Genomic DNA, 15,301 nt, shown 5'->3' on the forward strand with positions numbered 1-15,301 from the left:
GAGAACCTTTGGAGTTCTTACTTCCTGCCACCAAGGAACTTTCTCGAGACCTGGTGATGGCCGTTAATTTTTCCATGTTGCGTGAACTGTGACCAAGAAACTGAGGATGGATAGGCCTTTGGGTTAGATTTGTTATCATTCACAAGGCCATTCAGGGAATAGAAATTGCTTTTTTCAGAGAATTATGATTATAAATCTCTAAGAACAAATGACTATAAGCATGGATATAGAGCTGGGTATGGATATGCTTATCAAGCTGGAAAGGGATATTATGCATATAGAAAAGTTAGTTGCCCTCCAGTTGTTTTGTTTTTGGTTTTGGTTTTGGTTTTTGGGGTTTTTTGGCCCTATCATACATCACATTGGTTGTATTGTTCAATATCCACAGAGGAAAAAATATGCAGTCTTAGGATTTCTTTATTCCTTCCCACCTCGGTCCTAAATGCTAAAAATGAATGAAAACCTTGTGAAAAGCAGGTTATGGAGAAGTGTTGTCACAGAGAACAAGGGCAGTGGTGAACTTGACATTGGCAATGAGCGGATGGGAAAGAGGCCTGGGATGGGGCACCTGTGTGGCTCAATGGGTTAAACCTCTGCCCTTGGCATGATCTCAGGGTCCTGGGATCAAGCTCTGCATCAGGCTCCCTGCTCAGGCTCCCTCTCTCTCTCTGCCTGCCTCTCTGCCTACTTGTGATCTCTCTCTCTGTCAAAGAAAATAAAAAAAGAAAAGAGGCCTGGCAAGGGAAGAGCACAGCTGAGAGGCTGAGGAACATGAAAGCTTAGGGGAGAACAACAGCACTGAAGCAGCAGCCAGGATCCCCAGTCCTAGGTCATTCCTGTTTCCCTGTGTTATATACATGCCAAAGGATCATAGTAGACAAACAAGGGTTACATGTGTTTGTCAAAGGAAAACTGAAATGGTTGTGGAACCTGCCCTGTTGTCTAGGTTCCTTTTGCTTTAGACCCATTTAGTTGTGACTTGGGAACTTTCTGAACCCATGGCACAAACGTGCACACACTTAGATTAGAATCAAACACAAGAAACAAATATGCACATGTGACTAGAAAGTAAATGTTTGAAAATCCATTTGAATGGTCTCTACAAGTCTATAGGGAATCTGAGTCAAAATGAGTCAAATCTGAGTTCTCTCTTATCAAAGGTAACAGATGGTTGATGGTATTCCAAAGTAACAATGGATCGAAAGAAAAAGGGGATCTGTGATCTGTCATGAATAATAATGAACTTACAGTCGTGTCTGGATAGAAGCCATTGCAATTTATTTTAATATTATGAGGTCCCATGTGCCAAAAGATGCACATATGAGTAGTTTCTTCTTCAGTTGTTATTTTTCTGAATATCGAATGTGCTCTTATTGCCTGACAGCTGATTGCGAATGGCTCCAGCCATAGAATTCAGTCGGAGCGGGGCCCCCACTGCAGTGTGCTTCACGCCGTGGAAGGATTTGCTTTGGTTTTACTCTGCAGTTTCCAGGTGGCCACACGCAAACTGTCCGTTTTAATACTCAAGGAAATTCGAGCTTTATTTGTCGCCCTGGGTCAGCCTGAGGTATGTATTCTCCTTTTGAACTTTCTAATTCATTTCTTTCTTTTGAAGTTTAGATTAAAACCTGGGAATAATGCATTACTGTTTTATGGGCCTCCTTGTCAAACATGATGTCAAAAAATAATTTTTGATTGACCATGGGTTTTTGATTATGAAAGAGTACTCTTGAGCTCCAAGAGATATGCCGTCTATTCTGAGAGCAATAGAAAAGACCATTTCTGATTCTCTAAGAGGTGGTTCTTGGTTAAACAGTGAAGAATTTTAAGTTGTAGATCATTTTTCTTCATAATGTTCAGCATGCATCAAATTAAGAAGACATTATAATGTTTATATTAGAGAAAGAACTTGAGAAAATAATGAGTTCCATTTTAAATGATCAAGGTATCAAACAGTCTGGGTAACTGTTTAATTTCAGTAATCTTGAAATTATGAGAAAATATGTCCCCTTGAGATTGGAGAAGCAAGCCAATGGCCAAGCATGATTGGCCAGCTAATGTCCGCACTTGGTCAAGGGCTGTGCACCCTTTTTCAGATGTTAGGGCTCATCGCCTGCAAGCACAGGTGGCGGAACCATAAGCTGCATAATTTGACGAAAGAAGGGCCAGCGCATTATGTCACATACTTCTTCAGAAAAAAATGCTACTTTCCATTTTCCTGTTTTAAATCCCCGAACTTGGTTTTTCTGATCCACAAAATGGTCATTGTCTTTACCCAATATTTTCAAATTCATCACAGTCCTTCCTGTTCACTCTTCTTCAGATGGCTTGGTGATCTATTTTAGGACATCTGTGGTATCTGATAAATGGATGTCCAAGACTTGCTGTACTTTGGTAAACCTCCATTAAGTCTCTAAGTCTGATAGGAATGATCATCATTACCATGGCCATGTCCACCACTGTGCTGTGCACTAGACATGGTATCTCACTTAACCTTCCCAATAACACAAAAATTAGTATTATTTTCCCCAGTGTACAGATACTGAGGCTGAAGTTTAGGGAGATTAAATGCCTTCACCAAAAATCAGCAGGGAGGACCTGGCACAGCCAGAATTGAAAGTCAGAAATATATGCCTCTAGAGCCCCATGTTCTTTTTAAAGTGTACTTGACCATAATTGTTACATGAGTTTCAAGTATAAAACCCATGATCTTAATTTCTATGCAAAGACTGTGTTAAGAACATTTCTCATATGTTGCTCTCTTCTATCAGCCACAACTTTTTTTTCACATAATTTTTTTATTGGGGTGTCACTGACCTACAAGATTATATTAGTTTCAGCTGTACAACATAATGAACCTGTTTTGTTTACACTGTGAGATTATCCCCACTATAAGTCTAATAACATCTGTCACCCTGCAGAGTTGTTGTTTTTTTAAGTTAACCTATAATGTATTATTTGATTCAGGGTTACAGGTCTATGAATCATCAGTTTACAAAATTCACAGCACTCACCTTAGCACACACTCTCCCCAATGTCCATAACCCAGCCTCCAGCAACCCTCAGTTTATTTTATTTCCTGAGATTAAGAGTCTCTTATGGTTTGTCTCCCTCCCTGGTCCCATCTTGTTTCATTTTTCCCCCCATTTCCCCCATGACCCCCTGCCCTGCCTCTCAAATTCATCATATCAGAGAGATCATATGATAATTGTCTTTCTCTGATTGACTTATTTCCCTCAGCATAATACCCTCTAGTTCCATCCATGTTGTTGCAAATGGCAAGATTTCAGGTTTTTTGATGGCCACATAGTATTCCATTACCTATATGGACCACATCTTCTCTTTTAATTCATCTGTTGATGGACATCTAGGTTCTTTCCATAGTTTGGCTATTGTGGACTTTGCTCCCATAAAGATTTGGGTGTATGTGCCTCTTCTAATCACTACATTTGTATCTTTAGGGTAAATACCCAGTAGTGCAATTGTTGGGTCAGAGGGTAGCTCTATTTTCAACTTTTTGAGGAGTTGCCATGCTGTTTTCCAGAGTGGTTGCACCAGCTTGCATTCCTACCAACAGTGTAGGAGGGTTCCCTTTTCCCCGCATCCTTGCCAACACCTGTCATTTCCTGACTGGTTAATTTTAGCCATTCTGACTTGTGCGAGGTAGTATCTCACTTGTCACGATACAAAGTTACAGAATTGTTTTCATGTGATGAGAACTTTTAAGATCTCTCTTAGCACCTTTCACATATGCAATATGGTATTATCACCTCTAGTCACCATGTTGTACATTATATCCCCATGACTTATTTATTTTGTAGCTGGAAGTTTGTACCTTTTGACTCCCTTCACATATTTCACCCACCCCACAACCATCAATCTGTTCTCTGTATCTATGAGCTTGTGTAGGTGTTTTTCCCCCAGCCATAATTTTTTGGAAACCATTTTCATTCATACACAAATAATGGTTTTCAGGGCTTTCCTGTAAGGTTTCTGAAGTAAATAATTTTATAATTCTGAGCTTCTTTTTAATAAAAGATGGCAGACATATACATATCCATATGAGGATACACACACACACACACACACACACACACACATACACACACACACACACACTATTTGTGAAGAAGAATTTTCTATAAGATACTCTCTCCTGTACTCTGTAGTCTGCTTCTTTTGCCAAGTAGCTGTACACAACGAAGATACCACAGAGTATGTGGTCAGTGTGGTCAGTCTCCAGTGCACTTTCTTTGGAACTAAAATTCAGTCACGGTCAACAATTTATCACTTACTTTAGCAGATGAATGACTTAAGCACGTAGCATTTTCATGGTCCCACAAGGCATATTCTTGTGGGGTTTCCATCCCTTAATTTTCACGACAACGTGAACACTCTGCTGGATGACATATGGCACAGGTGTTTGGATCCTTGTCTATGTGTGCAGCATTTGGAAGTTCAAGTCCATGTCTTTTCAGTACAAGGTGAAGTTGGAGCTCTAAACATCTTCCACTGAAACTTGAAAGACTAAACTCAGAATCACAGGGAGTTTTATCTACTACCTTTCATCATGTTGGCACTCAATTTTCTGTGAGAAAACCCTTATCACTATCTTGCAAGCTGTTCAGCTTCATGTACCAAACAAAGACAGTGGGGTGGGTGGGAAGGAATTTTTTTTTCCCATGGAGAGTAATTGCTCACCCTTTGTACAGGATGATGACAGGCCTATGATTGATGTCATGGATCAGCTAAGTTCGTCCATTCTCGAAAGTTTCATTCACGTAGCTGTTTCAGATTCGGTAAGTACACATTTGATCCTGATCCCTAATTGTTCTCAAGTGTAAGCTCCAGACCTGTCTGAAAAAGGGAGACAAAGAAAAATGATGTAGAAGAACTCTGGGGTTTCATGTCAGATAATAAACTGACACAACAGTACTTGTAAAAACAAGACAAGGTTTTCAGATACTGGCTCAGGAAACATTCAGATAAAGTTCAAACAAAATTTGAACCTTAGGGATATAGATAATTTGCAAACTACAGTTTCAGAAAGAATTGCTCAAGATTCCTTAAGAAAACTAATTATTTATCGTGCTTATCACCACCATGTAACTTATATGGAGTGCTTTACAGTTTATGGTGTCCTTTCATATTTATTACCTTTTTCGACCCTCCTAGGTATTGAAACTCAAAAATATTAAGGGGCGGAGCTGTGGTCCCATGGGGAAGTGTTAGGGCCTGGATTTGACCTTAGTTAGGCTCCGAATCTAGGACACCTTTATCTGCCATTCAAATACATTCTTCCCTTTTTAAAGAGCATATTGGCAGCTTTCAATTTGCAGAACAAATAGAAGGAAAATTGATACTGATATTAGTTATCTGATTTTTTTAAAAATCAGTCTAGCGTAGAAGAGGGATCTGGATTAATTTCAGCTCAGTTGCTGGAAAGAGACCCTGCACATCGGGGACCGTTCACCGCATCCACATGGCTGATGCCTTTGTCTCTTCCTTTCAAATGACTATAAATGAATAGAGACATATCTGACACATAGAAATGAATACAAAGCCTTTCCGTGGTCTCTCTCTCTCACTGAGACTGAGCACAGATCACTACCGTTAGTGGCCCTGCCATTGCTTACAGTCGTAGTAATAATGATCATTACTCAAACTATTAAGCCAGGCAGGACAGACTTTCACAGTGATATTCCATAGCGCTACAGCTTTAAGAAATTTAATTTGGTTTAACATGGAATGGAAGAGTCCAGTTTAATTATCTCATATCCATCTCTTATTGGGCTGTAGATGATAGTCATGTGATTTTTGTTCTGTTTATCAGAATCAAAATTGTGGGCCTGGGTTTCCTAGGTCAGCAATACTACACTTAAGAAGATACACGGAAGAGGGAGAAGAGGAATGTGCCTGCTCTGTGCCAGGTGTTTCTACATTCCTTATCTCATGTGACTCACCTGAAGGTTAGGTGAGATTAGCATAAATAATTCCCAAGTCATAAATTAATATCTCCCAGACAGAGACTCTGGGATGGTCGGTACACTTCCCGGATCACAAGCCTGTGTTGGAAATCTCGTCTCTGGCCCTGAAGCTCTGGCTGTCCCCCGCCCCCTTACAGCCAATGAACTGTTGAGATCACTCGTGACACACCCATAACCATGGGAACCTGTAGACCCAAGAGATAATATGGATCATTTTAATTGCCAGATAGTCATAAAGGGAATTGTCTCTCCTGGCACCACAGCTGGATTATTTGAAACCTGGTCTTCCCGAAACTTTGATTTTCTAGGCTTCAAAGAGAATGACACATACAAACTTATATGAGATATAGATCAAAAAAGTTTTAGAATGTAGTGTTGTTTTGGCTTGATATCACAGGACAAGAATAAGTAGGCTTCTTACCTCAAAAATCATCCGTGATATGCCCTTCATGAAAGGGATTACATTTTGCCATCTCCTCAAGTCAAAGGGAAGGTAGTTTAGTCCAAGAAACAGAAAACAAGATTATAGCATTTAATAGCCCAGGATACTAATTACAGGGAATAAAAACACATTGATGAATTTCAGAAATTAATAGCTTTTTGGAATTTTAAGCGGCAATCCCAGGGTCGAGTTTAATTTTACTAAAGCCATTTATTTCTCAACAACTATTTAATGAGCATCTTCAGTGTCCCAATGCACGTGCTGTGTGGCATTATAACTGAAACAGGACCCAAGTCTCTAAACTCTGCCCTTCAGCAGCTTGTATTCCAGCATAAGACACAGCAGTGGCTAGTACAGAGCAACATCCAATGTTGTAGGTGTGGGAGGGGTGTTTAGATTCAAAGCTTGGCCCTTTGCAGAGGTGGTCAGGAAAGCAGTGTGGACAAAGGGGCTCAAAGGTGGAGCCCTGATGGGGACCAGTCATTTACCGTGGAGCTTTGATTCATGGCCCACTTCTCGCACCTGCAGGCAACCTTACCGCTGACCCACAGCGTGGATCTGCAGTGGTTGGTGGAGTGGAACGCAGTCCTGGTCAATAGCCATTATGACGTGAAGAGCCCTTCCCATGTCTGGATATTTGCTCAGTCTGTCAAAGACCCCTGGGTCCTCTGCCTCTTCAGTTTCCTGCGGCAGGAGAACCTGCCCAAACACTGCCCCACAGCCCTCAGCTACGCCTGGCCGTATGCCTTCACTCGGCTGCAGTCCATCATGCCCCTGGTAGACCCAAAGTAAGGAAACTATATGTCTTCCTTTGTGTTGTTGATCATTCACCCTCTTACGTTTTCCTTTTACCTAACTGATTTGCATATTATAATCCTCTCTAGTTTCTGTACTTCCTAATACAGAATCCTGATCGTGGAGTTAAAAGAGGTCAAAAGGTCTTATCTAAACCTAGTTTTTTTTTCTTTTTCCTTAATAATCCCTATGATTGTCTGAGTATAGAATGTCAGTCCCTTAACGGTGAAAGCAGTCTTCAACTTTGATTCAACTTCCCATTCAGCAGAGACATCCCCTGTCCAGACAGTTTGTAACAGCATAGACTACCCTTGGCAGACAGTTGTTCAACTCTATTTGAGTGCTTCCTAGGATCTTTATTTAACCAGTGGTGTTTAAAGTCCAGAACTTACTTTCACTCTTGTTTTCAAATCCGTATTTCTAGTAGCCCAATTAATGCCAAGAAAACCAGCACTGCCAGCAGCGGAGACAATTATGTCACCTTGTGGAGAAATTACCTTATTCTTTGTTTTGGAGTTGCAAAACCCAGTATAATGAGCCCGGGACACTTAAGAGCGTCCACTCCGGAAATCATGGCGACCACACCTGATGGTACAGTGAGCTACGATAACAAGGTGACGTGACATGCTTCAGAAGAATTATTCTGTAAGGTTTTTTTTTAGCTTGTTTGTCTAGAGTTCACAGTGCGTATTACACTGTGCCTGCCATCTGGAGTCTGTGGGATCAGATTTGCATCCTACACATTTCTAAATTCCATTGAGCCTTGTTGTGCATAATTTATTATTCCTCTCTGACAAGAGAACTGAAGATGAAGTTGAGAAACTTGCTTAAGACCACAGAGTGACTTATATTTATAAGTGCCCTGAGGCACTTGGCTTTTGCCCTCCAAATCACATTTCCCTCACAACCCCCAAGCACTTGCACTTAAACTATGCCTTGATTAAATGACCTTGCTAAGAATGGTTTTGGAGACTTAATTGGTTAAAAAAAATTCTGTTACAATAAAAATATTCTTTAGAATTTGTGTCCCAGGAGAAAAATGCATTCATTGTGCTGTTTAGAAATTGATGCCTGTCTATGTGTTTTGTTTTGTTTTGTTTTTCTGAAATGATGGCAGTGTTTTGGGCTGTGTTTTCGTACTTTGAAACTGTTATAATGGAATCATCATTTGATTAAAGGAAGCATCAGTTATCATGTTACCTCTTTTTCACTCTTAATCAACTTGTTTCAGGCCATAGGCACCCCATCGGTGGGAGTTCTGTTAAAGCAGTTGGTGCCTTTGATGAGACTAGAGGGCATTGAGATCACAGAGTCCTTAGTTTTAGGATTTGGAAGAACAAATTCCCTTGTTTTCAGGTACGGTAGTCTCAATGAGTTCTGAATTCATTCCTGCCGCTGCTCTCGTGGGTCCTGTCTTTAACTTGAGTTTGAGTTTGCGTGTCGGCATGTACCTGGGCATTTATAGGCTTTGCGCCATTTCCTTTGTGTCCGCGTTGCTTGACGTGCATGGAGCAAGCGTTCCTCGCGACTGCCTTCGCTTTTCCCTGTGGTCCTTGCGGCTTTGATTTGACGTCTCAGATTTTATCTCGTGTGCAAGCTTCTTTTAGAGAATATAAATGAAGAGAATTCAGTGTCCATCGCCGGTGAGCCAGACCGTTCAGGGGCTTTGCCATCAGAACAATGAGGTCTGCTCATCGGCCATTCATGCAACAGGCTCACAGGTTAAGCACCGATAGAACTCTTCCAGGAGTATTCTGTTACACTGGCCCATCTCTTTGGAAGGTGCTTTAACTGCCTTAATAGAACCATCACGTCTCACTTTCTGGATCCCTAACTCATTTCACACCTTTAATCAAATAACCATTCCATCTGAGGCAGTGTCAAAGCCCTTTGAAAGAGCTGTCATAAAGTGCTAGTTCGAGCTGCCTCTGGTGACTTCAGCTAAGCAGTGAACGCCTATAAGCATTCAATTAAAATTCTGACCTTTTTTTTTTTTACATAGATAGAGAAGGGAAAGCTCCAGGCATCTGCGAGAAACTGTATTTGAAAAAGAAAGATTAATGAGGCCTTTTAGATACCACTGGAAAAAAAAATATCCATTACATTATTCACATATACAGTCAGATTTTATTCTCAAAAAAAGTAATTGTGGGTTCTGATACTTGAGTACCAGTGAACCAGTAATTTACTCCTTACTAGTTAAATAGTTAAGACAAAGAATCATGTAGAAATACTACAGGAAAATAAGAAAAACAATTCCTGGAATTACCTAACATTCTTTCCCAAAGAGCCTAAGAACCTAACCTTCTTTCCCAAGGACGTGTGCTCTTATATATCTTACCCCCTCAATATTCTTAGGGGTGGGTAAGATTATATAATTTGTTAGCTAGCCGTGTGAGTCTGGAAAGCATAATGTCTCTGGGCCTCGGTTCCCTCACCTGTAAAATTGGTATAATAAATTAAAATGAAGTGTATCCAATAAAAAAAAAGAAAAATTGTTATCATTATAGAATCTATCTTATGGATGCACTGAGAGGATTAAATATAAAAATGTACATAGTAAATATTCAGTGAATGGCTGCTATTAGAGGAGATCATTAATATTATTTCCATTTCTTCGATGAAGAACTTCTAGCATCTGTGTTAGAGAAATCTGAAATGGAATGCAGGTTTTGTCTCTCAGCATAGAATGCCATAAAGTTTACCTTCCTAACTTCAGATTTTGCTGGAGGATGACGTCTGATAGCACAAAACATCCAGCCGGAATATTGCAGGGTGCTCAGGCATAGAGTAGGTTGTAGACAGAATTTCTGGCAGAAACTAGAGCTCATAATTTTGTCATCTTGACATAGAAGTTCATAAATTATTTCCCAAAGAAGAGAAATATTTAGATTAGTGGATAGAAAGCTGAGAACTAGAGATAATGGGAACAGGTGAAAGATAGATGATCAAACTTTTACTTTTACTTTACCAGAGAAAAGGTTTTGATGAAAACCTCCTTATTGTAATACTTGCCACAATTTGCCTGTATCATGTAGCTCAAATAAGGGTTTTATCTTTCAACCTCCAAAAAGACTTCATTTTAAAATCAACTATCAGTCAGTCAGTCAGTCCCCTGAGCACAGGTCCCAAAGGTGATGCCCGGCAGCTGCCCCCCTCTCTTTTGCTCCTGTGAGACTGAACATGTCTTCTGTGAGGGACTCGATTTGGCTTATCTTCATCCCCAGTGCCTGTAGTGAAGTTTTCTGATTTTAATAATCACTTACAAAATACTGTTTAACTGTTTATAGAGGGCATCTTGCCATAGAGGTCTCCAGAACAGGAAATCAAAATCAAGTCAACAAATATGTATTGAGCCAAAATTGTAAATATAACACTGGGATGAAAACCAGTAATGCAAAGCACAAGCCAATACCTGGTTCCAGTTCACCATGTGACTGAGAAACAGAAAGTCCAGGGGGAATGTGAGGTCAGAGCCAAAGTGAGAAAAGCACATGACTTAGGATCAATGGATGTATTTGGTGACAAACTTGACGTCAATAATAATGAATTTCAAATGCTGACCTTTTTCCTCCATAGAGAATTAGTGGAAGAACTTCATCCATTAATGAAAGAAGCTCTGGAACGAAGACCAGAGGTAAGATTTTTAATGTAAATACTTTAACCTCAGTTTATTTGAACAATGGTATAGTATAAATTTAGATGATACTTAATCATTCCCCCACCCCCCCAAAATACAAATATTAACAGTGAATCTTAATATTTTAACTTTTGTTATTTTTATTATTGCTCAGTATTTGAGTATTTAGTATAATATGGTTCCTATTTTAAAAGATTTTTGCTCTAAACTCATGAAGGCAAAACAACACAGTCCTATGTATGTAAAAATATTTCATTCTTTTGCAGGAGGTTTGAGTTGATTGAATTTGGGGTTTTAGCTATTTACTTATCTTTTGCAAGGAGTTGGATGGTCAAGAATATTATTTGTTCATCCAGCATAAGAAGCATTTTTGTCAACTTTATTTTTCCTGAAGTGTACTCTGAAAAGGACAAATTTATAATGTAGCAGGGGTGGGGGGAAGAGACTAAGACAGAAAAAGAAGCTTCCCATATAGTAGATAAGATCTAAGAAGTAGCAGAATTTTAGCCCTGTGACTTGCATGACAAGAACTGGTGGTATCCTTCGTGTCCACTCTTTCTGCTGCTTCAGTGACTCTGTCTTTCAGTAGCTGCTGGGAGCAACTAGGAAATGAAGCTGGTTAGTTCTGAACGTTGCCACCTTGTAAATATTTATTGACCCACTTAGGATCTGTTTCTTTTATAACCCATAATAGCAAGCATTTTCTCTAAGGATTTGGAAGAAAGAAAAACACCCTCATCTTTTATGTTTAGGAAATTGAAAATAGCTAAGTGAATCTTTCCTTTAATACAGTTCCCCAAAGCAAAGTTAATATTGTTTTGCCTACGTGCCGAAACAGAATTCCCTCTTTTTACACAGAACAAAAAGCGCCGAGAACGGCGGGACTTATTAAGGCTGCAACTACTTCGAATATTTGAGCTTCTGGCTGATGCGGGTGTCATAAGTGACAGGTAGGGGGAAAGTCGAATGAGTTCATCTCTCCTCACTAAACTGGCCTTTTTGTCTCTCTTTCTTCGTATCTGTCTTGTCTGTCTTTCGTTCTTTCTTTCTTCCTTTTTTCCTTCCTTCCTTCCTTCCTTTTTAAAATATGTTACCTTTAACTTTCACTCAGAGAAGTCCAAAACCTGTTGCTGGTTTTTTTCCCCACATTTATTTACACTGCCTGTGGGTCAAGAGCAAATTTAGCGTGCGATCCCTGGCAGTGAATCTTATTTTCCATGAAGCATGTACTACTCTGACATAAAGACTAATCATCTGAAAGCTTAATCTTTTTTTTTTTTTTTTTCCCAGCACAAATGGAGCCTTAGAACGGGATACTTTAGCCCTCGGGGCTTTGTTCTTAGAATATGTGGACCTGACCCGCATGCTCCTAGAAGCTGAAAATGACAAAGAAGTAGAAATTCTTAAAGATATCCGGGCACATTTTAGTGCCATGGTCGCCAACTTGATTCAGTGTGTTCCAGGTACAGTGATGCCTCACTGCGAAGTCCCGTCCTTGCTTGAAAAACCTGTTGTGTTCCTCGCGGCTGTGCTTTCCTCTTTCATCCTCCTGGACTGTGTGCAGGTCTGGGAAAGGGTCCTTCGTTTGTTTCAGGCTACTTGGGAATACCCATGAGAACAGATTGCGGTCATTCAGCACAGAGTCAGAAAGGGAACAAGAGGAGTTAAATTTGGCTTTGTGCTTATCCCATTATTTCTATTCTTTGGGTTCCCATCTGAAAATGAATCTATGTGATTTCCAGGGGAAGTAATTCAGAGAGAATTTCACATAAACTTCATTTCTTCCTTTTCATCGTGCTCCCCTGTGAACATGAGATCCAACTCCACAGTATTCCTCCTCTTGACTCTCCAAGCAACACATTCCATAGAATTCTCTACAGCTTAGTAAATTATATTATTGAGAGGTTTTGTTTTTTTTCCCCACAGAGAAAATGGGTATGAGACCTTTTCATCTAACAAAAGCACAGAGAATAAAAATAGCTGGCCAGTGTGGTGTCAAAATTAATTAACTGTAATTAAAAGTGTTGACATAATTACAAAAGGCCACAGTTCAACTGGTTCTACTTTTTCATTATTTTGATGTGGCAAAACCTTCTTCTTACCAACCCTCCTCCTCTTGGATGACCCAGAGTTCAGATTTGAGAGGACTTCGTCAGTGAGAGTGTGTTTGTTTCAAATGGAGGGCCGTACATTATATTTCCCAGTATTTCTACAGATGGGTGGAGAGAATGTTTGCTATGTGAGCAGCAGCCGAGTGGGAGTGTTCTAGTTTTCCTAGACGTTGATTAGAAAGCAGTGTCCGTGAGTCTACTTTTTATCTCTGCTTCCCACTCTGGACAAGGTGCCGCCGACTGCAGCATGAGAGGACACTACACTTAGAAGATTAGGCTTGCCTTCTTAAAATGCTCATTTCATTACCTAAAGAAAACTTGAGTTACGAAATAAAATTACTCCTTTCCTCAAAATGTGAGCATCATGTAGAATAAGGACATAAACTGTATTCACTATACTTTTCAGTCTAGGAGACTCTAAACTCTGTTTTTCTCTCTAGTTCACCACCGAAGATTTCTGTTTCCCCAGCAAAGCCTGAGGCATCATCTTTTCATCTTATTTAGCCAGTGGGCAGGACCGTTCAGCATTATGTTCACCCCTCTGGATCGCTACAGTGATAGAAATCATCAGATTACAAGATACCAGTATTGTGCTTTAAAGGTAGGGCACCTTTGTCTCAGGCAATGACTTTTGTCAGACCAGTAGTCTCTCTCCTTAAACTGACAACCATGCCCTAAATAAGGTTAAAATAACAATATGATATGTTAAAATGTACGTGCAAAGGCAACAAACACACACACCTTTAAGTACATAAGCTGAATTTTTAAAATTCCAAAATATACACACACCAACATAAGTGATGGCTGTGTATAAATATGTAAATAATCCAACTGGGTTCTCAGTTTCAAGACACAAAACTGTTCCCAGCTCTTACCTTTATCTAGTGCATGAGAACCACATGGTTTTTCTTATTGACCCTGGAAGCAGCTGCCTTGTCAGTTTGTTCTTGCCTCAGTGGAGCTGATTTAAACCCGGACCCTCATAGCCATGGCAACCTGCTAATCACACAGTGAATCAAGATCACCCCTTCTCCTGCATTCCCTTGCTTCCTCTCCTTTTCCAAGTAACTAAAGTTTATGTTCTTAATTTTTTTCTGATATTAAGAATCACAATTATGTATTTCCATATTTCCCATGGTTTGTCAACTTACTATATTAGCCAAACAAAACTTGTAAAGCTATATTTACCTTATAAGCTGAACTTACTCACTTGAAATCACTGAAGGTAAGTTTTAAATACTGTGAAATGGTAATTTTGCTGTGAGTATCTTACTCTTTCATCATAAAGATTTGTTATCATAAAATTTTATGTCCATGAAGTTACACATTTTGGCCTTTAATTCTTATTTAAAAATCCAAAATTGGGAATCTGGTGCTTCTTGGTGAACCTAGTAAGGAATACTTTAAGATCTGTGACAATAACTGCTTGAGAAGACCCTCATCATTGACCAACATGGGAGTTAAGATTTAGGGAGTCATTTGTGTGTTATTAGATCACTGCAAGTTTCATTCTGTGTGGGGTTGTTTCATTATCAGGCAATGTCAGCAGTGTTGTGCTGTGGCCCCGTGTTTGACAACGTGGGCCTTTCCCCGGATGGCTACCTGTACAAGTGGCTTGACAACATTCTGGCTTGTCAAGATTTACGAGTAAGTATTAGCCAAAACTACATCGTTTTTAAATGTCTAGGGTGTTCTGTCTTGATCGGGTTACTAAAGTGCATGAGTGTCGTTCACAACCTGATCTTCACACATCAGCCTAGGAAGTGCTGGCTTCTGAGCTGTACACATTACATCATGATGCATCAGGATAAGAAACACAACATACTTACCAAAGTTGCCATCAGCTGGGCCCAAAAGCAAATCTCCACAAACGTTGTATGATTGAAAGGACGCAAACTACTTTTGCTATTCACAGTAACAATGAGCTAGTGACCAATAATAAGATAACCAAGAAATGTTCATCCAGATAACTAGTGAATCAAAGAACAAATAAAAATAGAAACTGAAAATTGTTTTTGGCCTGAAGAATAACAAAAATGCCACATACTAAACTTGTGGGCTATAAATAAAGCCTTGCTTAGGAATGAAATGTATAGCCTTGAGTATATGTCCTAGAAAGAAAAAAGGCTGATCATCAGTGACCTAAGCATCCATCTTAGGAAGTTATAAAAAGAATAGCGTATCAAACTGAAAAAAAAAGGAAGGGAATAATAGAGATGAAAGCAGAAATTAATGAAAAGAAAAAAACAGAAATGATTGTTTAAGCCAAAAGTTGAATTTGTTAAGACGAATAAAATTAATTCATGGCAAATCTGATCAAGAAAGA

General features: G+C 39.6%; 1 protein-coding gene and 1 long non-coding RNA gene across 5 annotated transcripts in view; one reads left to right on the plus strand and one right to left on the minus strand.

The window, feature by feature from the left end:
* The window catches only part of FRY (FRY microtubule binding protein), a 439,393-nt gene that overhangs the window by 319,856 nt on the left and 104,236 nt on the right, over positions 1–15,301 (plus strand). For all 4 annotated transcript variants that reach the window (XM_059378057.1, XM_059378054.1, XM_059378056.1 and 1 more), the window contains 10 exons: positions 1,385–1,567; positions 4,713–4,799; positions 6,958–7,217; positions 7,649–7,838; positions 8,456–8,580; positions 10,804–10,861; positions 11,723–11,814; positions 12,155–12,327; positions 13,416–13,576; positions 14,512–14,622. In XM_059378057.1, the coding sequence (XP_059234040.1) occupies positions 1,385–1,567; positions 4,713–4,799; positions 6,958–7,217; positions 7,649–7,838; positions 8,456–8,580; positions 10,804–10,861; positions 11,723–11,814; positions 12,155–12,327; positions 13,416–13,576; positions 14,512–14,622 (1,440 nt within the window). The remainder of the gene's footprint in view (positions 1–1,384; positions 1,568–4,712; positions 4,800–6,957; positions 7,218–7,648; positions 7,839–8,455; positions 8,581–10,803; positions 10,862–11,722; positions 11,815–12,154; positions 12,328–13,415; positions 13,577–14,511; positions 14,623–15,301) is intronic.
* LOC132002853 (uncharacterized) lies at positions 8,726–13,914 on the minus strand. The gene is made up of 3 exons (XR_009400040.1): positions 13,851–13,914; positions 10,789–10,843; positions 8,726–8,824 (listed from the first exon to the last, which is right to left on the minus strand). It is a non-coding gene; the product is annotated as an uncharacterized LOC132002853 (long non-coding RNA).

This window comes from Mustela nigripes, chromosome 15, assembly GCF_022355385.1.
Source record: "Mustela nigripes isolate SB6536 chromosome 15, MUSNIG.SB6536, whole genome shotgun sequence".
Lineage (NCBI taxonomy): Eukaryota > Metazoa > Chordata > Mammalia > Carnivora > Mustelidae > Mustela > Mustela nigripes.